Source organism: Dendrobates tinctorius, unplaced genomic scaffold (assembly GCF_039654945.1).
Source record: "Dendrobates tinctorius isolate UK_male_01 unplaced genomic scaffold, ASM3965494v1 ptg000102l, whole genome shotgun sequence".
In the NCBI taxonomy this organism is placed as follows: domain Eukaryota; kingdom Metazoa; phylum Chordata; class Amphibia; order Anura; family Dendrobatidae; genus Dendrobates; species Dendrobates tinctorius.
The window spans coordinates 8738394-8764135 of record NW_027361770.1 but is presented as its reverse complement, the minus strand read 5'-3'; the positions used below and the strand labels follow the sequence as shown (position 1 = coordinate 8764135).

General features: G+C 44.7%; 1 protein-coding gene across 1 annotated transcript in view; it reads left to right on the top strand.

Annotated features, from left to right (window-relative positions):
• Positions 1 to 25742, top strand: part of SDHA (succinate dehydrogenase complex flavoprotein subunit A) — a 114805-nt gene that overhangs the window by 62429 nt on the left and 26634 nt on the right. The window contains exons 8-11 of the mRNA XM_073587714.1: positions 8160 to 8328; positions 20545 to 20740; positions 20925 to 21096; positions 21350 to 21468. Of these exons, the coding sequence (XP_073443815.1) occupies positions 8160 to 8328; positions 20545 to 20740; positions 20925 to 21096; positions 21350 to 21468 (656 nt within the window). The remainder of the gene's footprint in view (positions 1 to 8159; positions 8329 to 20544; positions 20741 to 20924; positions 21097 to 21349; positions 21469 to 25742) is intronic.

Below are 25742 nucleotides of genomic sequence, written 5' to 3'. Positions count from 1 at the left end.
ATTATCTCGTGTGCATTCAGGAACCAATTCTCACACATACATACAAGGGAAAAAAACACAAGATTTTTTTTCTCTTTCTCCCCATCAATACCTTGAAATTGTGATAAAATAATCCAACTACACAGAACAATTATTTGTTTTTCCTTGGGGAACCTGACAATAGGTCTCAATAAAAATATCTCAGATTCCCCCTGAAATTCATGCCTTCTGGGTATCTGGCATTTAATGCCAGTATCCAGTACGCTTTTCTCCCGAGCAGCATCCTCTCCCAATCTCCACCTCGGACTGGTCTTCACACACGTTCTATGCCTTTTACCCTCAGGCTGTCAGTATTACCTGCATGTACCCCCAAGAAATGCTTAGCCAACCCCGAGATGCTCTTTTTGTTAGAAGAGGAATTAGGTTTGCTTGCTGTAACAGGCTCACTAATTCTCTTTTTCAAACATCTAGTTGTACATCCCACATAATATTTATTACATAACACACGTTACCATATAGGCAACATGTGTAGTATTGCAATTGATATATCCCTTTAATTTGTAGTGTTTCTGTGTAACTATGTTACGAAAAGTGTCAGTTCTCTCCATTAAACTGAACAAATTACTTTTTTCTTCCGCACACAAAATTACATACATGCTGTAACCAAATTGGAGTTGGAGATGGATTAACAAACATAATAGGGGAGAAGATGTTACCAATAGTTTTTACTCGTCTCGGAACACACCTATAACCTTGTGTAAGGATATTTGAAAGAATTGGATCCTGATGCAATATTGGTAGGAATTTGTGTCATTATAATCAGTGCTAAAAACAGTCGTAAAGGTAGGAAGACTCGATTTTTGTTTAGAAACAGATGCATCCTCCACACAGTCAGTCAGTAAAGAAACTCTAGATCTCTTCCCCACTATAGACTCAGCTCTTTTAATCATCCATGGCTTATAGCCACGATTATTTTTTTTTTTTTTGCTTTGCTCCAAAAAATCACCGTCTGTAGTGCACAATCTTTTCGCTCTGATTAACCTACAGGCAAATTATGTATAACATGTGTAGAATGGCAACTCTCCACATGTAGCAGAGAGTTACCTCTAATAGGTTTTCTATATAAAGAGGTGTGAGTACAACCCGAAACATGATCTCCCATAAGGAACACATATAGGTATGGTGCAGTATTATCATGTATTTGGTATGTAAAAGTCAAATGTAAATTTTTATGGAAATCACCTGGTGCTAGTATTTCTTTATCGCCTTATTGGGGGACACAGATTACCATGGGTGTATGCTGCTGCTGCTAGGAGGCTGACACTATGCAAAACAAGAAAATTAGCTCCTCCCTGGCAGTATACACCCACCGACAGGCACCAAGTACCTCAGTTTGTGCTTAGTGTCTATAGGAGGCGAACATGGATCTCCCCAGATCCGCATTTAATGATTTCTTTTTCCTTTTTAGGGTTTAGTTGTGTGTATTAATCTCTTCCATATATTTTTCAGATTCAGCATCGGGAAACAGGGTGTAAGTTCATCCTGCTTTCCCATATCAGGCAGCTGAGCGAGCAATGTGGTATTGCCCACATCGCAACTCTCAGGACCGCAGCCAGGACCTTTCCCCTATCACCCTCGGGTGCTATGGGTTGATGACAGGTGGCTGGTCCTAGCCGATTTCCCTTCCGGGACAGGGCTGAGAGGAAGACTGCGGTCACCAGCGGTGACGTTTCCCCTTCCAGCAAGAAATTGACGCCGTCTTCTGCACTATGGGGACATGGTGCGGGTACAGAGGACTTTCTCTCCCAGCGGCCTGCTCTCTATTTGTGGGCCCCTGCGGTCATCCTCTTCAGGGACATCAGGTAGTCTCGGGTGGGAGACGCATTCTTCACTTTCGCTTTCATTATGAAAGCTCCTTCCTCTCTCTCTGCCCACGCTCTATTCGCGTCTTTTTTAGCCCATCACAGGGCTGCTTTCTCTTCGGCGCCATCAGTCTCTCCCTTTAGCCGCGCCCACCCTCAGTCTTCATCCAATCACGCAGCTCGGTCGTTAAGCCTCGCCAACCGCTAGCGTTAGCCTGTCATTTCTGGGATATCACTCTCTCTCTTCAACGGATCTCTGCTTGGGGGACACAACGGTGTTCTGCTGCGCATTTGAACCGTGGTAGGCTCGTCGCTGCTATTTTCTGACGCTACAATTAGCTCCCCACGGCAGTTCCCTATTAGGTTAATGCTACTGCCGCATAGTACACATATGCCCAACCCTAAAAGGGCCCTCTTTTCCAGACCCACCGCTATTCACTACGCCTGCGCGCACTGTAAAAAGGAAGTGGGCATCAGGTCAGTCGTCTCCTTTCTGCCCGTCCTGCAGCCCTTCCACTATGTCTGTCCCTCAGGAGCACTCCGAGCCCCGAAATGAGAGCACTCAACCCCCTGAGTGCGCCGTTGCAATGTCTCAGTTGGTCTCTGACTTAAGTTTCTCAGTCTCTGGTCCAGGTCTTAGAACGTTTATCTCAGCTAACTACAGCCACCTGTGCGCCGACCGCCCCTCACAGTGAGTCGCCTGCACCTGACCGAGACCTTCAGACGGACAGGCCGGGTAGGGGTTCTAGGAAGCGGGCTCTGTCTGGCTCTTCTTCCAGCTCGCAAGGTCCTTCCGCTTCACCCAGGCTACGCTCCTCGTCTCCCTCATCAGCAGACGACCCTAGGTCAGACGATGATTCCAAATCGAAATCTGACTCAGAGGCGGACAACATGGCTAGAACACGGGACATGGTGGATAGTCTCATATTGGTTATCTTCCAAACCCTCAAAATAAAGGAGGATAAGGCACCCCCTCAGGAATGCTCTGTTTCTTTTAAGCGAGCGAGGCCTCCCTCTCGAACCTTTCCTAATCACAAGGCGTTCGATACTTCCTTATCCAATCACTGGGAACACCCTGAGAAACGTTTTTCAGGCCGCAAGTACTTAGATGTGCTATATCCCTTCGATGCGGATCTAGTCACAAAATGGACCAAAGCTCCCGAGGTAGATCCACCAGTTTCCCGTCTTTCATCTAAGACGGTTCTATCCCTTCCGGACGGGGCTTCGCTTAAAGATCCGACTGACAGGCAAATAGAATCGCTGGCTAAGTCAATTTTATTTTCGCCTCCGCCTGGGTGGCGAAAGTCATTTCAGCTTGGGCAAAAATTCTTCGCAAGGGCATCTTGGCGGCAACACCTCAGGACGAGCTGGCAGATCTAGCAGACCAAATTAATCATGCAGGTAAATACCTTTTGGCCGCCTCCTTGGATGTGGCCGGGTGCGTAGCAAGAGCTAACAGCAACATAGTAGCCATACACAGCATCCTTTGGTTGAAGTCGAGTGCGGACACCACTTCTAAAAAGTCGCTCACCAACCTGGCATTTCACGGCTCTAGGCTCTTTGGCGCCAAGCTGGATCAGATAATTTCGTATGCCACTGGTGGTGAAAGTACTTCCCTTCCTCAGTCCCGGCCTAGAAGGTTTTTCAACAGAAAAGCTTCTTGGCCGTTTAGTTCCTTTCGCCCCTTCTCTTCCACAGAAGGTTCATCCCAGCAGGACCGGCCCTCCGCTTCCAGAGACCGGAGAAAACCATCATATAAACCCGCTCCCCGGTGCAGATCAAGAGGTCAGCCCTCCAGGTCTTCAGGCTCCCGGTCCGGCAGATTTTCATCTAAGTGACGGGTCACCCCCACCTGGAAATTCTTTGAGGGTGGGAGGCAGACTTTCCTCTTTCAAGGATGCATGGCTATCCGTTGTCGACGACGCTTGTGTCAGGGAAATCATCGTATCCGGTTACAAGATCGAATTTTCCTCCCCCCCCCAAACAGACACTTCTTCCTGTCTCGTCCCCCAAGACAGCGGTCTCGGATTCCAGGGTTCCTTCAGGCCGTCTCCTCCCTTCTTTCCGCCAGAGTTATCGTTCCCGTTCCTTCAAACGAACGGTTTTCAGGTTTTTACTCGAATCTCTTCGTAGTCCCGAAAAAAGACAGCTCCCTTCGTCCAATCTTGGACCTCAAGTCGCTCAATCGCCACGTGAGGATCCTCCACTTCAAGATGGAGTCCCTGCGCTCAGTGATAGCCTCAGTGGAACCCGGAGAGTTCCTCTGCTCTGTGGACATTCAGGATGCCTATCTTCACATCCCTGTTTGTTTGAAACATCAAAGATACCTCCGCTTTGCGATTCAGGAAAATCACTATCAGTTCGCGGCTCTTCCCTTCAGCATAGCCTCCGCTCCCTGTGTTTTCACGAAGGTGATGGTGACAGTCATGGCCATCCTTCGCTCCAGGGGGATCCTCATCATCCCTTATCTGGACGATCTCTTGATCAAGGGCTTGTCCCGCCAAGACTGCCTTCAGAGTCTTCAGATAACCCTGGATACTCTCGACCGCCTCGGATGGATAGTCAACAAAGAGAAGTCCATCCTGCTTCCTACTCAGCGTCTGACCTTTTTGGGCATGGAGTTCGACACGAATCTAGCCCGGGTGTTTCTACCGAGGGACAAATTTTCAGCCCATTGCAAGGGAATCTGATCTCTGAAACGCTCAAGGCCCATTCCCCTTCGGTCCTGCATGAGGACCCTGGGGAAGATGATGGCCTCCATGGAAGCTGTGCCTTTCGCACAATTTCACACTCGCCCGCTCCAGCTGTCCCTCCTTTCAGCCTTGGACAAGACCTCTGTATCTCTGGATCGCCCCATTCTCCTGCCTCTCAGAGTAAGGCAGTTCCTGACTTGGTGGACATTACCATCATCAGTTCTCCAGGGAAGGTCCTTTCTACCGCCTCAGTGGCAAGTCATCACCACCGATGCCAGTCTTCTAGGATGGGGGGGGGCGGTTTTCCATCGGAAAACGGCCCAAGGGTGCTGGAACGCCCAGGAGACTCTACTTCCCATCAACCTTCTGGAAATCAGCGATCTTCCTTGCCCTACTCTACTGGCAGCCTCTTCTCGTGGGCAAACCAGTCCGCATTCAATCGGACAACGCCATGGCCGTGGCGTACATAAACCATCAGGGCGGTACTCACAGCAGGCAAGTAATGGTAGAAGTGGCAAAGATTCTGCGGTGGGCAGAGCGTTATGTTCCGGCGATCTCCGCCGTCCACATTCCAGGGGTGGAAAATTGGGCAGCTGATTTTCTAAGTCGCCAGGGCCTAGCGTCAGGCGAATGGTCCCTTCACCCCACAGTCTTCAATCAGATTTGCCAGTGTTGGGGCACCCCGGACGTCAATCTCATGGTATCGCGGATGAATCAAAAAGTTCCTTTTTTTGCAGCCAGGTCCAAGGACCCTCTAGCCGTCGGTTGCGACGCCCTGGTAATTCCGTGGTCCCAGTTCCAATTTCCTTACCTGTTCCCGCCCCTTTGCCTTTATCCCTAGGGGGTGGTCAAGAAGATAAAATCAGAAGGCATCCCAGTAATTCTAGTGGCTCCAGACTGGCCAAGACGCCCTTGGTACGCGGAACTGGTGTACTTGCTCGCGGACGTTCCCTGGAGGCTTCCAGATCTTCTCTCTCAAGGCCCCCTTTACCACCAGAATTCTCAGTCTCTGAGTTTAGCGGCATGGCCGTTGAGGCCGCGATTCTGAGAGACTCAGGTTTTTCCAACCAGGTTACCCAGACCATGATTAGAGCTAGGAAACCAACCTCCTCTCGCATTTACCATCGGTACTGGAAGGCTTTTTTCCGTTGGTGCGATGACAGCAATGTTTTTCCTTTGTCTTTCTCCGTTCCATCCATTCTTGGCTTCCTCCAGTCCGGCTTAGATGCGGGCCTGTCCCTCAGTACCCTCAAGGGCCAGGTATCTGCTCTGTCGATTCGTTTCCAGAGGGATCTGGCCCCCTTGCCGCAAGTTAAAACCTTTCTCCAGGGAGTCGCCCACGTGGTGCCTCATCGTTCTCCGATAGATCCGTGGGACCTCAATCTCGCTCTTGGCACTCTTCAAAAGGCGCCGTTCGAGCCTATTCAGGACATCCCTCTGTCCCTTCTCTCTTGGAAGGTAACCTTTCTGATCGCCATTACATCAATTAGGAGAGTTTCTGAGCTGGCGGCTTTGTCCTGTAGTTCCCCGTACCTAATCCTCCATCAGGATAAGGTCGTTCTCATTCCAGTCCCATCCTTTCTCCCAAAGGTGGTATCCCCTTTCCACATTAATGAGGATATCATCCTTCCCTCTTTTTGTCCTGCGCCTGTCCACCCTCTGGAAAAGTCACTCCACAACCTGAATGTAGTGAGAGCCTTGCGGGTATACCTTGCCAGGACCGCTTCGTTTCGTCAATCCGATTCCCTGCTTGTCATCTCTGAAGGTCGCCGAAAAGGGCTTCCGGCCTCCAAATCCACAATTGCTCGCTGGATTCGTTCTACCATTCTGGAAACTTACCGCCTTCAGGAGAAACGGCCCCCTCCGGGAGTGAGAGCCCACTCCACCCGGGCTGTAGGAGCTTCTTGGGCGGTTCGACACCAGGCTTTGGCTTTACAACTTTGCAGAGCCGCGACCTGGTCGTCTTTGCACACGTTTGTGAGGTTCTACAGGGTTCATACTCAGGCCTCGTCTGATGCAGCTTTTGGTAGCAGGGTGCTGCAGGCGGCGTTAGCTCGTCGGCTGACCTAAGCCCTTCCTTCTCGTTCCTTATTGCTGTTCCCACCCTCAGGACTGCTTTGGAACGTCCCATGGTAATTTGTGTCCCCCAATAAGGCGATAAAGAGAGAGGGATTTTTGGGTTTTTACTGTAAAATCTCTTTCTTGGAGCCTTCATTGGGGGACACAGCACCCTCCCTGTTTAAGTTGTACCGTGTTGGGTCTTCGAGTCCCTTGTTGGGTTGGTACATATTTTGTGAGTTTTGGTTGCTTCTCCTACTGCTTTCTCACCAACTGAGGTACTTGGTGCCTGTCGGTGGGTGTATACTGCCGGGGAGGAGCTAATTTTCTTGTTTTGCATAGTGTCAGCCTCCTAGCAGCAGCATACACCCATGGTAATCTGTGTCCCCCAATGAAGGCTCCAAGAAAGAGATTTTACGGTAAGAACCCAAAAAATCCCTCTCTTTCTTCTTCTTTGCCTGTACTCTGGAGAAGTTGCACAAAAACTTTAGTGGTTCTTTTTCTTTTGTTACCCTTGTGATAATGAAAACTTTGGGGCTAAAGCAACATTTTTGTGGGAAAAATCTAATTGTTCATTTTCACGGCTCAACATTATAAATTTCTGTGAGGTACCTGAGACTTCAAGGTGTTCACCGCATCTCTAAATAAGTTCCTTGAGGAGTTTAGTTTCCAAAATTGGGTCATTTGTGAAGAGTTTCCACTGTTTAGGCACATCAAAGGCTCTGCAAACGTGATATGTCGTCCGCTATCTATTTCAGACAATTTTGTGCTTCAAAAATCAAGTGGTGCTCCTTACCTTCCGTGCCCTGCTGTGCATCCAGTCAATAGTCTCCCACCACATATATAGGGTAACAGTTTACTCGGGAGAAATTGTACGGCAAATTTTGGGGTACATTTTCTCCTGTTAACCTTGTGAAAATGAAAAATTTGGGTCTAAAGCAACATTTTTGTGGGAAAATAACATTTTACCCTTCGCCACGACAGCACCCACTGGAGAGAGCGGGATCTCCCCATAGGAACAGGAAACCTATAGAGATAAAAGAGGGCGGTCCACCTCTCCTCCTCAGTTGGATTTCAGAGTTCCTGGAGGACCGCCAATTATTAGGCAATCAATATTTCACTTTTATGTGTAAGAAGGTGTATACACGCTACGTTAACTTCTAGGGAGGGTAGTGAGTGGATGCTGTCGTGGATTCATTAAAAGAGCATTACCGGTAAGTAATCCGGCTTTTTCATTTTTTCCTTCTACATTGCGTGAATTCTTGTGAAGCATCTGAAGGGTTAATGACGTTATTGAATGTGGTCTTGAGCATTAATCGGGGGCATCTGGCTCGATCACACCCGTTCATTGAGCGAGGTGAACAATGCCAATCTTGATGAATTGGGCTCTATGTTTTCTGTGAAATGCAGTATAATTTCAGAATAAAACGTACCTATCTGCAAAAAAGCAACCAGGTTTTGATTCATGCTTAGTGATTTGGGCAGTATGGATTTAATGACTACTTCTCTTTACAATGAAAAATTAAACGGTTTACCCTTTTTCTTCTTTTACTTTACCAACTTGCAGGTATTTATGGAGCTGGTTGTTTGATTACTGAAGGATGCCGTGGTGAGGGAGGAATTCTTATTAACAGTGAAGGTGAAAGATTCATGGAAAGATATGCACCAGTAGCTAAAGATCTCGCATCTCGTGATGTAGTATCCCGGTCCATGACCATTGAGATTCGTGAGGGAAGGTTGGTCTTACTTCTAATTCAAGTATCTATTTAAGTAAAAAATAAGTGGCATTCATGTTGCTTAAATTCTTATACAAATAGGTACAGATAGATGACCTAAAGTAACTTAAAAATAAAGGGAGAAAGCCTTGAGTGTGCTGTCAGGTGGAGTCAATTTGCCAGTTATAAACAAAACTTTTATATCAGATATGTTGAAGAGGAACTGTCGTGTCGCCAAGGGAAAAGTCGCCAGTTTTAGCTCTTATGTTTTTCCCACTTCCCCACTTAAAGGGGTATTCCATCTCCAAGATCCTATCCCAATATGTAGTAGGTGTAAGAATTCCTCAAATTAGAAATGTAGTACAACCTACGTAGACTCTTTCTTAATATACAACTCCCGGCAGATAATGAAGGGGAAAGGGTGGTGGCCTCGCTGGATGCACGAAAGGCATTTGATAGGGTAGAGTGGAATTATCTATGGGCAGTATTGAAGTTAATGGGATTCGGACATAGATTTATTTCCTGGATTAAATTATTATACGTGGATCCAAAGGGGTACATTAGGATTAACGGGGAGACCTCGGAGTCGTTTGGGTTGTTCAGAGGAACTCGTCAGGGATGCCCCTTATCGCCGTTGCTATTTGCGGTGGTGATGGAGCCATTAGCGATTAAAATTCGTAACTCCACAGAAATACAGGGCTTCAGATATGGGAATCTGGAGGAAAAGATTGCCCTATATGCAGATGACATACTCCTTTTTCTGCAAGATGGGGGAGATTCGTTGACTAAGGTTATGGCCCTTATAGAAAGATTTGGATCCTTTTCCGGATTGAGAATTAATTGGGACAAATCATGTATCATGGGGATTGACCGGGAATTGGGATGTCCACATATAGGTGGGGTGGATGGACAGCTGAAAGTAGTTAATGAATTTAAATACCTCGGAATATGGGTATCAATGCCTATATCTAGATTTCTCAAATTAAACCTGGATCCTTTATTAGTTAAACTTAAAGCCAAGATGACAGCATGGTGTAAACTAGTATTGTCAATAGTAGGGAGGACGAACCTACTTAAAATGATAATGATGGTGTATATTCTCCATAATACCCCGGTGTGGATCCCAAAGAGAAGATTTTATAAAATTAATACTATTTTTAGGGAACTAATTTGGGGGAAAAAACAAGCAAAACTTAAACTGGAAGTGCTCCAAAGGGGGAAGGAGGAAGGAGGGCTGGCGGCACCAAACCCATGGATATACTTTATAGCAACGCAAGGGCAGCACTTCAGAGGTTGGCAAGAGGAGGGAAATTTAAATGTTATGGGAAAAATTTTGGCCCAATTGACCAATAAAAAAATATTAATACAGAGTCTGGAGGCGGGATGCTTTGTGAGTCATGGAAAAGGACTACCTACTTTTAGGTTAATGCATAAAATATGGCAAAATATTAAGAGTCTCAGAGGAATTGGGGAATTGACGACATACACGCCTATTTGGGATAATGCAAGCCTATCAGAACTGTGTAAATTGAAGGATTTTGGTGATTGGGAGAGGAAAGGATTGCAATATATGTGGCAGTTACTGGAGGGGACGGAAATCAAGCCATTTTCTGTATTAAAAGAGGAGTTTGGGCTCTCGAGCAGCGGGGAGTTTCGATACCTCGGTCTCAGGCATGCATTCCAGGCACAGAAACATATGACACATATGACGGTACAAAAAGATGTTGTGTTGGATTATGTGTGCGCGTCTGGGGGTACGAGGGGAGTTATTTCCACCATTTACCGGGACCTATTGTACTCCCACATGATTAGGTTTCCCCTAAAGGCAAAAGCTAAATGGGAGAGGGAAGTGGGACAGATAGAAGATGAAATATGGGACACTATATTAGAATATATACCCAAACTTTCATTGAGTGAACCGGGTAGGATATCGCAGCTGTACATCATACATAGAATGTATAAAACCCCGGAACTTATGGAAAAAATGGGCCTGAGGGACAATGCGGAATGTCCAAGATGTAGAGTTGAGCCCGCGGGAATGTTACACATGCTCTGGTCCTGCCCAAGACTCTCTTCATATTGGGGGGAGGTTATTGAACAAATTGAGAAGATATACCAATGTGGAGTGGGAAGGGACCCCATAACGTGTGTGTTGGGGTATGTGGAGGAAGTGTCTGTGGGAAATGCATATAAGCCAATTATAGCAAAACTTTTATATGTTGCCCGTAAACTGATCGCACAAAAATGGATCGATGCCGAGCCCCCGACGGTTGGGGAATTTATTGTACGAGTGAACAATGTAGTTCGGTTAGAAGAAAGAGTTTATAGACGACGACACAAAGAGGTGCATTTTGAAAAACTTTGGTCTAAGTGGTTGCAGTAGAGTCAACCTTATTGAGAATGTCTTATGGCAATTAGGCTGGGGGGGCGAGGGAGGAGGGGGGGCTTTCTTATGAGGGGGGTAACTCGAATGTCGTATATTTTTTTTTGTATATGTTCTGGATTTTGCATAGGCTTTTGCCTGCATGTAATGTAAACGGCATTTGAATATAATAAAAAATCTTTGGTTCAAAAAAAAAAAAGAAATGTAGTACAATTTTTCTGATTCGATTGCTATGTGTTTCCTCATGTGCAGGCTTTGCAGGACCTTAGGTATCCATGGTTACGACCACTGATATAGTGACAGTAGGTTACAACCACTGATATAGTGACAGTAAGTTAGCTAGTTGCTAGTGGTCGTAACCATGGCTACCTAAGGTCCTGCAAGACCTGCGCATGAGAAAAGAGTCATAGCAAATCAGAAAAACCATCCGAAACTTCTAATTGTAGGTATTTGGTGTTAGTATTATTACACCCACTACATATTGGGATATGATCTTGGCGATGAAAGGACCCATTAAGTATTATAATATGTGTTTTTTTTTTTTTTTGTTTTTATAAATCTGCCATGTGATTACCAGGGTAATAATGCAAAGCAGTTGGAAAGTTCACCTCTCCACCCTCAAAGAATCCTACCCATATTTCTAGATCTGTGCGATAGATTTAAACCCCCTCAAAGCTACACCTCCATCGTAAAACAGAATAAAATCATCCAGAATAAAACAGCAGCAAAAACTGGTTATTTTTGAACTGATTACAAGTCCTCTTTAAGGGCATTTGCAGTCTTTGGTGTTACTAAGCTTGGAAGCTATCCATTATAACTTCCCGACCACTGGGACCCACACCAATCCCAAGAACGTAGCTCTGAAGAACTCCATTTTATTAGAACGGAGGTCAAGCACGCACACATTTGCTCTGTTTATTCTTAACGGGAGTTCCAAAGAACAGTTAAACGCTGCGCTCAACTACTTGTGGCTGTCCCATTGAGAATGAATGGACTGGAAGCGCGCATACACAACTTTCACTCCATTCAAACTAGACTCTTCAGAGCCTTATTCTGTGGACTGGTGGAGGTGTAAGCAGCCAGATCCCCTCAGCGATTGGGGTTTTATCTTATAATACATGATGCGTCTCTGCAGATTCATTGCTTTGAAGGCTTGATTTTGTTGAATCTCAATTTGCTTCTCTGCATATCTTAAAAAAGTAAATTACTGCCAACAATCTGTATTCTTCCATATGTCATATAGGCTAAAGAGCTAGTTAACACATTGCGAGCATGCCCATATGGAATAAGTCCAGTATTTGGATTAAAAAGCTAAAGGGGATATCCGGGACTTGTATAAAAAAAAAAAACTGCTTAATTGCTTCTTACCTGCCCAGCTCTGTTCTTTGCTGGCACTGCGCAGTCAGACTGTTCCTGCCAGTGACTGAGCTGCCTCTGATGACGGCACATTGACAGAATGGTGGCTTTTCGGCTCTGCTCTGTTATCAGGGCTGGACTGCGGACGTCATTCTGATTAACAGCGGGATCCCTGCTGTCCAACTGGGGGAGCCAGCTGTCAATCAGAATGACTTGTCGATAAGAATGACGTCCGTAGTCACACTCCGTCGACAGAGCAGCCCGGAAAAGAAATCCGCCGTCCTATTGACGTGACGTCAGCAGAGGCAGCTGAATCGATTATTATTTTTTTTGTTCAGAGTCCCAAATATCCACTTTAACAACATGAAAATTTGTGACAGTTTATCTCTGGCTGGTGCCTAAAACTATTAAGTGACCTCTTCTGTACTGACCAGAGTACCCGCAAGAGTGTGGTTATATAAAACTCAGCAATGTCTGCAATCAAAAATATCTCCTGATAGAGGGGGCACCCAGCCTCTATCAGACCATCTGTTCCCAGCTCAAATTAAACTTCGTTTTGGAATAGTAATTAACTATGGTTACTTATAACAAATGATAAATATATACATACAAGGTGGTCCAAAAGTAGGTGGACGGTGTGTGTAATAGGGTTATGAAGGGGGAGATTTATCAAACATGGAGTAAAGTGAAACTAAATCAGTTGCCCTTAGCAAACAATCAGATTCCACTTTTCATTCTTCACAGACGCTTTGGAAAATGAAAGGTGGAATCTGATTGGTTGCTAAGGGCACCTGAGTCAGTTTCACAGATTCAGTTTTCACAGGTAAATCTCCCCCAAATCTGTTTTCTTTTCAAATAATTCAGATAACCCATAATGGCAAATAATTTAAATACAAAGAAAATGGATTTTAAGAGTATTGGAAATCTCAAAATGCTGAAACAGTTAGAGCAAATTGGGTTGAAACATTTGGTACCAAGCCCCAAAGAGACAAACCATTTACCGCATTCGTGACAAATTCGATGCCACTGGCTCAATCCCTAATGCTCCAAAAACTGGTCGCCCCAAAACAGCCTGTACAGAAAATAATAAACAACTTGTTGCTGAAACATTTCTTCAGAGTCCAAAAAGTCCACCAGAAGAGACTCTTTAGAATTGGGAATTTCACGAGCTTCCATCATGCGAATCCTGAAATCTATTGGGTGGAAAGCTTATCGTCCGCGTCTAATTCATGGTTTATTGGAGGATGAGCCAGACAGGCGGCTGCAATTTAGAGAGATTATGCTTAACGAAACTGAAGAAAATCCAGTAATTTTCGATAACATTATGTAGAGTGATGAAGCTTCTTTCAAATTATCTGGCCATATTAACAGACATAATTGTATATACTGGTGTAATGAGAACATGCATTTAGCATTAGAGCAACAACTAAATGCGCCTGGTGTCAATGTTTGGGGTGGTATTTCATGTTTTGGTGTTTTTGGACCATTTTTTTTTTTTTTTGATGGAAGAAGTCACAGGAGATAAGTATCTCGAAATTCTAATAAATCAAGTTGTTCCCCAGTTACAGCAACAGCCTAATTCAAATGACCTTTATTTCCAACAAGATGGGGCCCTCCACATTATTCAAGAGTACTCCGCGAGTATCTTGATGAAACATTTCAAAATAAATGGATTGGCCGAAGAGGCCCACTTGATTGGCCGGCACGTTGACAGACTTGACCCCAATGGATTTTTTCTTTTGGGGAGTACACAAGGACAAAGTTTATAGTCGAAAACCAAAAAGTGTCAGTGACTTGAAAAATTACATAAGAGATGCATTTCAAGAAATTAATACCCAAAGAGACTTGTGCAAAAATGTTTGTCAAAGCGTAAGAGGCAGACTTCAAAGCTGTGCAAATTGTGATGGAAAACAGTTTGAGCACCTGCATTGATAAAATTTAAGGGCTTTTGTATTATTGTTCAGAATCTATAATATAACGCTGTAAGCGTCACTCTGTCCGAAGCCTCTATAGACTGCGCAAGCGCGACGCGCCTGCGCAGTCTGGCTCCAGACAGAGTGAGCCAGCCAGCGGTGAGGAGTGTGTATGGCGCCGGAGATGGCGGTATGATACACACTGCATACCGCCATCTCCGACGCCATACTTACCTAACCGGGAGGAGCTTTGCCGCGGCGCTTCTCTTCGGGGCAGGAGACCGGGGCTGGAGTCTGGGCTGGAATCGTGCTGCGCATGCGCGATCCGGCGCCATTTTACTGAAGACACTTGCAATATGGCCCCCTGAAGAAGAAGTGGTTCACACTTTGAAACGCGTAGGGAAATAAATGGACAAATTGCTCATATTGTGGTGATTTCATTCCGGTCAAGCAGCGCACAGTAAGCCCGAGAATAACTTTATATCCTTAAGGATTGGCATCCATTTTAAGAAACAGAAAGCGTCCCTTGACAGTTTTTTTAAGTTCTTCCTTTTGTTTAAAAGCTTCTTCGATTACTAATTTTCTAATACTCTCTCTCTCCAGAGAAACACCAAGCTTGCGGGCCATTTCCCCATTCAGACACATAAAAGCTGGTCGTGAAAATAATGAAATAGGCACACTATCCTTTACAACAAGCTCTATGATCTGTTTTTTAAATGTATCTACTGTAATTGTCATAGTAACTTTGTCACTGACAAAATATCTTGCAACTGATGGCTGCAAAGTTCTCTGCTCCTTTGTTTGGCTGGAAGAGCTGGGCACTGGTTCATTGGTTTGGATGCAGTCTTTCTCATCCACTGCTTTCAGTACTTCTGGATGAAAGCGCTGTAAATGTCTCTTTAGATTAGAAGCTCTGGTAGGAGCATTTTTATCTTTGCCTGAATATGCACTCATCTTGGCTTCACAGCATTTGTTTTCGTCTGGATCATTTGTCATACACTGACAGACATAATGTTTTCTATCTTGAGTGATGGTGAAATGTTCAAATACAGCTGATTTAATGTGATGCTTCTTTGACATTCTCAGGTTTTTAATTCTGCATTCACAATCCAAATGACAATTGTTTTTCCTAAAAACAATTGTACAAAATTATTGCCAGGTCGTACAACTGATATAGTGGTCAGTAATACTGTTATTATTCCTCATGTACTCACAGTTAACTGATGCAAAGTTTGTTGAAAGGATAATACTTCTTACAGTCTTCCTCTTCTGAGTAGCAGGCAGCTGTGAGATGCTTGGAAGATGCACACCTAGTATGATCTAGTGATCTAGTCTAGAGGAGGAGCTTTACTACTAAGAATTTGCAACACATTTTCACTTTCAGTTTCATACATTGTAAGTAGGGGGGTTGGGGCAGCATGAGGTTAACCAAGTATAAGATTAGATAAGGGCAGTGGAGAACAGTGACACACAAGAAGAAATGTCTCTATCTCCAGCAGAACTGCTTATCACTGTTGTTCATAGTTTGATAGAACATATATATTTGAGTAACATTTATAAAATTCATTTGAAAGTTCAATTATGAAATATTAATACATTTTTTTTAAAGCTGGAGTCGGTACATTTCTACCGACTCCGACTCCACGACTCCGACTCCACAGCCCTGACCAGGATAGGGGGTGAGAGGACCATGCATACCAGGATGGGGGGGTGAGAGGACCATGCATACCAGGATAGGGGGGGTGAGAGGACCATGCATACCAGGATAGGGGGGGTGAGAGGACCATGCATACCAGGATAGGGGGGGTGAGAGGACCATGCATACCAGGATAGGGGGGGTGAGAGGACCATGCATACCAGGATAGGGGGGGTGAGAGGACCATGCATACCAGGATAGGGGGTGAGGGGGCCATGCATACCAGGATTGGGGGGTGAGGGGGCCATGCATGCCCAGGATTGGGGGATGAGGGGTACCATGCATGCCAGGATAGGGGGGATGAGGGGTACCATGCATGCCAGGATAGGGGGGGTGAATGGACCATGCATACCAGCATTGGGGGATGAGGGGTTCCATGCATACCAGCATTGGGGGATGAGGGGTACCATGCATACCAGGATACTGGGTGAGGGGACCATGCATACCAGGATACTGGGTGAGGGGACCATGCATACCAGGATTGGGGGATGAAGGGTACTATGTATACCAGGATTAGGGGATGAGGGGTACCATGCATACCAGGATTGGGGGATGAGGGGACCATGCATACCATGATAGGCGGGTGAGAGGACCATGCATACCAGGATTGGGGATGAGGGGGTACCATGCATACCAGGATTGGGGGATGAGGGGTACCATGCATACCAGGATAGGGGGTGAAGGGACCATACATACCAGGATAGGGATGAGGGAGTACCATACATACCAGGCTTGGGGGATGAGGGGTACCATGCATACCAGGATACTGGGTGAGGGGACCATGCATACCAGGATACTGGGTGAGGGGACCATGCATACCAGGATTGGGGGATGAAGGGTACCATGTATACCAGGATTGGGGGATGAAGGGGTACCATACATACCAGGATAGGGGGTGAGGGGACCATACATGCCTGGATAGGGATGAGGGAGTACCATGCATACCAGGATTGGTGGATGAGGGGTAACATGCATACCAGGATGGGGGATGAGGGGTACCATGCATACAAGGATAGGGGGTGAGGGGACCATGCATACCAGGATAGGGGGGTGAGAGGACCATGCATACCAGGATAGGGGGGGTGAGAGGACCATGCATACCTAGATTGGGGGATGAGGGGTACCATGCATACCAGGATAGGGATGAGGGAGTGCCATGCATACCAGGATTGGGGGGTGAGGGGACCATGCATACCAGGTTGAAGAATAGGGTGCCATGCATACCAGGATTGGGGGGGGGTGAGGGTACCATGCGTACCAGGATAGGAGGGTGGCAGCACATAGGATATGAGACCATATACTAATAAAAATGCTCGCTACCCGGGCTTAGAACGGGTTCATAGCTAGTAAGATTTAATTGTCAATGTTATGCTTGTGTTAGTAAATATACTTTATATATAAATCAAAATAAATATCATTTTCTGTCCACCTACTTTTGGACCACCCTGTGTGCGTGTATGTATGTATGTGTATAATATATATACACATATATAAAATGTGTATAGCCCCGCCCACTCCACATAGCTCCACATTCACTATAATATCCCACATCATCCCGTCAGCAAGAACCACTGGACTACTACCCCTAATATCCCACATCATCCCATCAGAGCCAACCGACTACTACCTCTACTATCCCATATCATCCTGTCAGCCAGAGCCACCAGACAGCTACCCCTAATATCCCACATCATCCCGTCAGCCAGAGCACCGGAATACTACCCCTAATATCCCACATCATCCCGTCAGCCAGAGCCACCGGAATACTACCCCTAATATCCCACATCATCCCGTCAGCCAGAGCCACCGGACTACTACCACTAATATCCCACATCATACGGTCAGCCAGAGCCACCGGACTACTACCACTAATATCCCGCATCATCCTATCAGCCAGAGCCACCAGACTACTACCACGAATATTCCACATCATCCCATCATTGCACAGGAAAGTGCAATGCACAGTGTCTGGATGACAGCCTATTTAAAAGCGCCTATAATGGAAAGCGGGCTGTTCAGCACTATATATGCATCACACAGAGAAAACAACCATCAAAAAAAGGAGCCCAGCTGCATCCTGCAGAAAATGATAAAAAGTGCAATAAAAAGATACAAAAAAAATGCATATGATAAATGTTTTCAATGAGCTATTGGTTACTATTTTAGCCAAAACAGATACGCTCGTAACCCAAACGTCAAGGGTCCCCATTTTATTGTGAGTACCTAACTAAACATCAATTCAAAGCTCACAGACAGGGAAAAAAGGACAGGCGTTTTTAAATAGGCTGTCATCCAGATACTGTGCATTGCACTTTCCTGTGTGACTTATGTCCTAAGCAAGCTCCATCTGTTTGCTTTTTTCCACTAGGCAGCTAATACCTTCATCATCACTGCTATAGTGATAGGGTGGCTGTTCTCATCAGTGGAGGGCACCTGTGCTGCTCCAGCCTCTATCTTTGGGAGCCTGCTGCATCCTGCTAGTGCATTAGTCATTGGACAAGGTTTGGTGAGGATATTTTTCATGATGTGTTTTTTTTTCTGGTATTGAGCGGGCTTGTTTGACTATTCTGCTGCCCCCTGGTGGTAGCCTCGCTGCAGTGAGGCTGGTCTGCTCTGAGCAGTATTTTAGGCTTCCCTCCACTCTGCTGCCATCTTGTGGAGTTAGCATTTACCTGCAGAGCTGCAGCTTGACAATGTACAGACAGTCAGAAATAAAAGGGATTAAAATAGGAAACTTACTATATATCTCAGTCACAGGTATGACGTGTTGACAAGGGGAGGGTAGTTCCCAAAGAAAAGATTCAGTCCACAGCATGGATAATAACTGTCTTTCCCCCAGGTTCTGAACATGTCTTAAAATGGTTGTTTCTCTGTTATGGTTTGCCCATAAACTTAGGAACTCCCACCTTTGACCTCACATATGGGTTTTTCCTGGGAGTACCTCCTATTTTTGGAAAGTTATTAAAAGCTTCTCCTTGCCATATCTTTGGTTGGAAAGCTCACAGGGTGAAGACAGGGGCATAATACTTTCCCTGCGAATTTTTTTCTTTTGAGACTGAGCACGCCATGTCTGCATGTTACTGGAAGGCAGAAACTTATTTCCCAGGTTTCTAATGGCAGTACAGCCTGCAAAATGTTGCCATGCGTAGCCTAAATTATTCTGGAAATCATCTTTTCCTGTTTCTAGGTTTAACGGGAGTTATTAAATTTGACTTTGAGCAAAAAAAAAAAATCACACTTAACTGGCCAGAGCAATAAAAGTGACCATCTGCTGACGGGAGGGGGGAATGGATAGAATTTCACAGAGGCAGACTAAGGAGGGGGGGGGGGGGGGGGGCTGCAGCAGCTAGGGGGGTCACTTGTGAAACTTGACTTTCACAAACCAATAGGGAGAGGGCAACAGGATGTGTTCCTAGGATATTAGTAACTCATATTTTCCTGACAGTCTAAGGTTAGGGTTGGGCTCAAGTTAGCTTTGGCTTAGGGTTGGGCTGGGGTTAGGGGTGTGTTGGGGTTAGGGTTGAAGTTAGAATTGAGGAGGTTCCACTGTTGAAGTACATTAGGGGGTCTCCAAACGTGACATTATGACAAAAAAGACAAGTCACTCCAAGAATTCAGATGTGGGGTGCGCAGAAAAGGATACCAGTCCCAATTCAATACAGAATAAGAAATCCGGCACTCCCAAATGCAGAAAAAATAGTTTTGTTTTATTCACAGCTTAATAATCCACACGGTGTACATTCTATTTGTTATGTTTCGGTCACTATCATGGACCTTCTTCAGACGTGGAGCTGTGAGGAGAGCTGGAGGAGGCACAAAGCACTGACAGAGATATGCTGTATCGCTATGGTGCAGTGTGTGACATGGCGTCACCATTGATTCCAGTCAATTTTGCGTTCAAAAAGTCAAATAATGCTCCCTCCCTTATGAGCCCTGCCATGTACCCAAACAGTGGCTTTCCCCACATATTGGGTATTAGCCTACTCAGGAGAAATTGCGCTACAAATTTTGTGGTCCATTTTCTCCTGATACCCTTGTGAAAATAAAAAAAATTGGTTCCAAAGTAAATTTTTTTTGCGGAAAAAAGTAAAATGTTTATTTTACCCCTCCACATTGCTTTAGTTCTCGTGAAGCACCTGAAGGGTTAATAAACTTCTTGAATGTGTTTTTTTGCACCTTTAGGGGTGCAGTTTTTAGAATGGTGTCTTTTGGGGTATTTTCTGTTATATTGACCTCCCCCCCCCCCCCCCAAAAAAAAAAACAAAACAAAAAAAACCTCCAAATATGAGGTGGTCTGTAAAAAAAGAAAATAGTTTTGTAAATTTTGTTGGCAAAATGAGAAATCACTGGTCAACTTTTAACGTCCTAACAAAAAAAAATTGTTTCCAAAATTGTGTTGATGTAAAGTAGACATGTGGGAAATGTTATTTATTAACTATTTTGTGTGACAACGCTCTCTGGTTTAAGTGTACAAAAATTAAGTTTTGAATTTTCAAAATTTTTGCCAAACTTCCATTTTTTTTTTTTTCTTAAACACAAGATATATCAAATAAATTTTACCACTAACATGAAATACAATATGTCACAAAAAACTATCAGTATCAGTGGGATACGTTGAAGCGTTCTAGAGCTATAACTTCATAAAGTGACAGTGGTCAGAATTGTAAAATTGGCTTGGTCATTAAGTATCAAATTGGCTCTGTCACTAAAGGGTTAAATATATGCTCACTTATTGGCTGCAGTATTGGAGTCAACAGGAATCCATTTATCCATTTTATGGGGTTAAATGCAAGCAAATATGATTTTTTCAGGTTTTGTTGTAGGATCATTTTGATTCCAGTCTATTCTATACATCTTTTTTCTCCATCAAATCTTGACTTTCTTTACAGAGGCTGTGGGCCAGATAAAGATCATGTCTACTTACAACTTCACCATCTTCCACCTCAGCAGTTGGCTACTCGTCTCCCAGGTATCTCTGAGACAGCAATGATCTTTGCAGGTGTTGATGTCACAAAGGAGCCTATACCTGTCCTGCCCACAGTCCATTATAACATGGGAGGCATCCCAACTAACTTCAAAGGACAAGTAAGCTCACTAAAAGAGGTCCACTTTGTTATCTTACTAAGTTGTAACGGTCCGCACTGTTCTGAAATGAGATATAGCGGATTTTAAAGTGTATATTGTGTAAATTAAAGGTAGGTTGCAGTACCTATGTACTTGTATTTAGAAATAATATGAAAATCACATGTCTGCTTTTTTCTCCTTGCAGGTTATTATTCATGAGAACGGTAAAGACAAAGTGGTTCCTGGACTGTACGCATGTGGTGAGGCAGCTTCAGCGTCTGTACATGGCGCCAACCGACTTGGTGCAAACTCCCTCCTGGATTTGGTGGTGTTTGGTCGTGCCTGCGCTCTTAGCATAGCAGAGTCCTGCAAGCCTGGTATGCTTATGTTTTATTAGCGACTAATGGAATTTATGTATTAATAAATTACTTAACTATATAAAAAAAATTGCTTTAATTCAGTTAAGGTTGGAGAAGTCAAGTAAAACATCTTTACATCTACAACATTTGTTAATAATTCATGCCTCACTATATAATATATAATGGCAAAAATTAATATTTCAATTGGGTTGACAAATGTAATATTTTGGCCACCAAAAAAACACTTAAATCTAGTGTTCATGGTTTCTAGGAGAAAAGCTGCCTTCTATCAAAGCTAATGCTGGAGAAGAGTCTGTGGCAAATCTGGACAGATTACGGTTTGCCAATGGAAGCACAAGAACTTCAGAGTTGAGAATCAACATGCAGAAGGTATAACTGATCATTGGTGATTTACTCATTTATGAAAACCTCAAAAAGAAGAAAAAATCCTCCAAAAAATTCAAATACAAACCAGACAGGCCTAAATGCATCTGCACTAATACAAGGTGCAGCGGACCCAAGTAAAATGGCAGCTGCACAGGTGCATAAATACCAAATGAAACAGCCAGCCTACAATCAGGGATTGGCCGTGTGGTACACCAGTGCAGAAAAATAATCCGCATGTGGCAGTGTTCACACGGAATGCAGGGCTTCTGGCTCACAACCTCTTAGTAACACCATATAGGGGGGCTGCCCAGTGCCAACTAGAATGCATTTCTTTCAGGGTGCAGTTGGGCCCAAATGGTTCTGCAAACGTGTGGCCTCTGTTCACACGGGATGCATTCTAGTTGGTACTGGGCAGCCCCCCTATATGGTGTTACTAAGAGGTTGTGAACCAGAAGCCCTGCATTCCCTGTGTGAACACTGTCACATGCGGATTATTTTTTCTGCACTGGTGTACCACACGGCCAATCCCTGATTGTAGGCTGGCTGTTTCATTTGGTATTTATGCACCTGTGCAGCTGCCATTTTTCTTGGGTCCGCTGCACCTTGTATTAGTGCAGATGCATTTAGTCCTGTCTGGTTTGATTTACTTATTTATGCCTGTAACTGTATGCTCTCTTTATACTTTATGATTCTATGGACAAGTTTGTTCGAGGTAAAAGCTTCAGTTCCTTAAACTGCATTCCTTAGAGGAATTAGTAGATAACATATCTCTATATATAAAACTGAATGTGTGTGTATCACCAACCAATCACGAAGCATCTTTCATTTCAACAGAGCTGTTCAAAAGAAGCTGAGCTATGATTGGTTGCTATGAGCAACAGTTTTCCTTGCAACCAATCACTAAGCATCTCTCATTTCACCAGAGCTGGTTAAAAGAAGATGAGCTGTGATTGGTTGCTATGGGCAAGTTTTCCCACTTTACAACACCTCAGCAGACACTGACATGGTGGGAGAAATCTATTATCCCTGGGAACATAAGCTCCCAGCCATTGTCTGCCCCCCAAAAAGGAGCACAGAGCACATGATAGAAATGAATCCCCCCTCCTGTGCCCATATACACATCACACATCCTCCATCATATAGGCATAACTTCCCTCTTAAAGGGATCTCCAGTATGGAAGTCAGGGCAAAGCCATCCAGCGCTTTGGTTTTGACCCCAGGCCTCTCTTAAAGGGATCCCTGGTATGAAAGTTAGGACACTCAGCTCTGTGATCCTGACCCCAGTCTCTCTTAACCCTTTCGTGCCTGAGCCTGTTTTTGCCTTCGTGACCAGGCCAATTTTTTCAATTCTGACCAGTGTCACTTTATGAGGCCATAACTCTAGAACGCTTCAACGGATCCTGCTGATTCTGACATTGTTTTCTCGTGACATATTGTACTTCAGGATAGTGGTAAAATTTCTTAGATATGAACTGCGCTTATATGTTAAAAAAAATCGAAATTTGGCAAAAATTTTGAAAATTTTGCAATTTTCAAACTTTTAATTTTTATGCCCTTAAATCAGAGTGTGATATCGCACAAAATAGTTAATAAATAACATTTCCCACATGTCTACTTTACATCTGCACAATTTTGGAAACATAATTTTTTTTTTTTTTAGGAAGTTATAAGGGTTAAAAGTTGACCAGCGATTTCTCATTTTTACAACAAAATTTACAACACCATTTTTTTTAGGGACCACCTCACATTTGAAGTGAGTTTGGGGGGTCAATATGACAGAAAATACCCAAAAGTGACACCATTCTAAAAACTGCACCTCTCAATGTACTCAAAACCACATTCAAGAAGTTTATTAACCCTTCAGGTGCTTCACATGAATGAATGGAATGTGGAAGGAAAAAATAAACATTTAACTTTTTTTCACAAACATTTTACTTCAGAACCATTTTTTTTATTTTCACAAGTGTAAAAACAGAAAATGAACCACAAAATTTTTTGTGCAATTTCTCCCAAATACGCCGATACCCCGTATGTGGGGCTAAACCACTGTTTGAGCACACGGCAGAGCTCAGAAAGGAAGGAGTGCCGTTTGACTTTTTCAATGCAGATTTGGCTGGAATTGAGAGAGGACGCCATGTCGCATTTGGAGAGCCCCTAATGTGCCTAATCAGTGGAAACCCCCACAAGTGACCCCATTTTGGAAACTAGACCCCTTAAAGAACTTATCTAGATGTGTCGTGAGCACTTTGAACCCCCAAGTGCTTCACAGAAGTTTATAATGTAGAGCCATGAAAATAAAAAATCATTTTTGTTCCACAAACATGATCTTTTAGCCCCCAATTTTTTATTTTCACAAGGGTAACAGGAGAAATTGGACCCCAAAAGTTGTTGTCCAATTTGTCCTGAGTACACTGGTACCCCATATGTGGAAGAAAATACTGTTTGGGCACACGGTGGGGATCGGAAGGGAAGTAGTGACGTTTTGGAATGCAGACATTGATGGAATGGTCTGCGGGTGTCATGCCGCGTTTGCAGAGCCCCTGATGTGCCTAAACAGTGGAAATCCTCCACAAGTGACCCCTTTTTGGAAACTAGACCCCCCCAAGGAACTTATCTAGATGTGTGGTGAGCACTTTGAACCCCCAAGTGTTTCACTAAAGTGTAATGTAGAGCCGTGAAAATAAAAAAATAATTTTTGTTCCACAAACATGATCTTTTAGCCCCCAATTTTTTATTTTCACAAGGGTAACAGGAGAAATTGGACACCAAAAGTTGTTGTCCAATTTGTCCTGAGTACACTGGTACCCCATATGTGGAAGAGAACTACTGTTTGGGCACACGGTGGGGATCGGAAGGGAAGTAGTGACGTTCTGGAATGCAGACTTTGATGGAATGGTCTGCAGGCGTCATGGTGCATTTACAGAGCCCCTGATGTACCTAAACAGTGGAAACCCCCAATTCGAATTCCAACCCTAACCCCAACACACCCCTAACCCTAACCCTAGCCCTAACCCTAGCCCTAGCCTGCCTACCTGCTTTTTTTTTTCTTTACTTTTTTTTTTATTTTTGTGTTTTTTATTTTTTGTATTTTTGACTCATAGTAACGCCACTTCTTCTCTGATCTCACACTGGCAGATGATCAGAGGACAAGCAGCATTACTATATGACAAGATCGCTGCCCGGCACATAGTAACGCCACTTCTCCTCTGATCTCACACTGACAGATGAGCAGAGGTGAAGCAGCGTTACTGTGTGACAAGATCGCTGCCTGGCACAGCTGTGCCAGGCAGGGATCTAGTCACACAGTAACGCTGCTTCACCTCTGCTCATCTGTCAGCATGAGCTCAGAGGAGAAGTCGCGTTATAATGAGGGAGATCGCCGGGAAACAAGCAGCTTTCCCAGCGAGCTCTCTCATTGGCTGCTGTGACTCGACGTCATCAGGACCTGAACCAATCAGGTCTCGATGACGTCGGGGGTCCCAGCATGCATTGTGCACCGGGATCCCCGCATTATAAGGTATGAGGGGGTCCCGGGGGGCACAAAACCGCCGACAGTAGATAAACGTCGGCGCTGCACAAAGCCCAGCAAGCGCCAACGTTTATCTACTGTGGGCGGTCGCGAAGAGGTTAAAGGGATCAATGGTATGGAATTTAGGGCAAATCCACTCTGCGCTTTGGTACTGACCCCAGGCCTTTCTTAAAGGGATCTCCAGTATGGAAGTCAGGGCAATTGCCTTCAAATGCTCTGGTACTGACCCCAGGCTCTCTTAAAGGGATCTCCTGTATGGAAGTTAGGGCAAATCCCTCAGCGCTCTGATTCTGATCCCAGGCTCTCTTAAAGGGATCCCCGGTATGGAAGTTAGGGCAAATCCACTCAGCGCTCTGTTTCTGACCCATGGACCCTCTTAAAGGGATCCCCGGTATGGAAGTGAGGGCTAATCCACTCTGCGCTTTGGTACTGACCCCAGGCCTCTCTTAAAGGGATCTCCGGTATGGAAGTTATGATAAATCCCTCAGCGCTCTGATTCTCACCCCAGGCTTCTATTAAAAGGATCATTGGTATGGAAATCAGGGCAAATCCACTCAGCGCTCTGGTTCTGACACCAGGCCTCTCTTAAAGGGATCCCCGGTATGGAAGTTAGGACCCGTTCCACCTAGCGCTCTAGTTCTGATCCCAGGCTGACTGGATGATGTGGGATATTAGGGGTAGTAGTCCGGTGGCTCTGGCTGATGGGATGATGTGGGATATTAGTTGTAGTTGTCCGGTGGCTCTGACT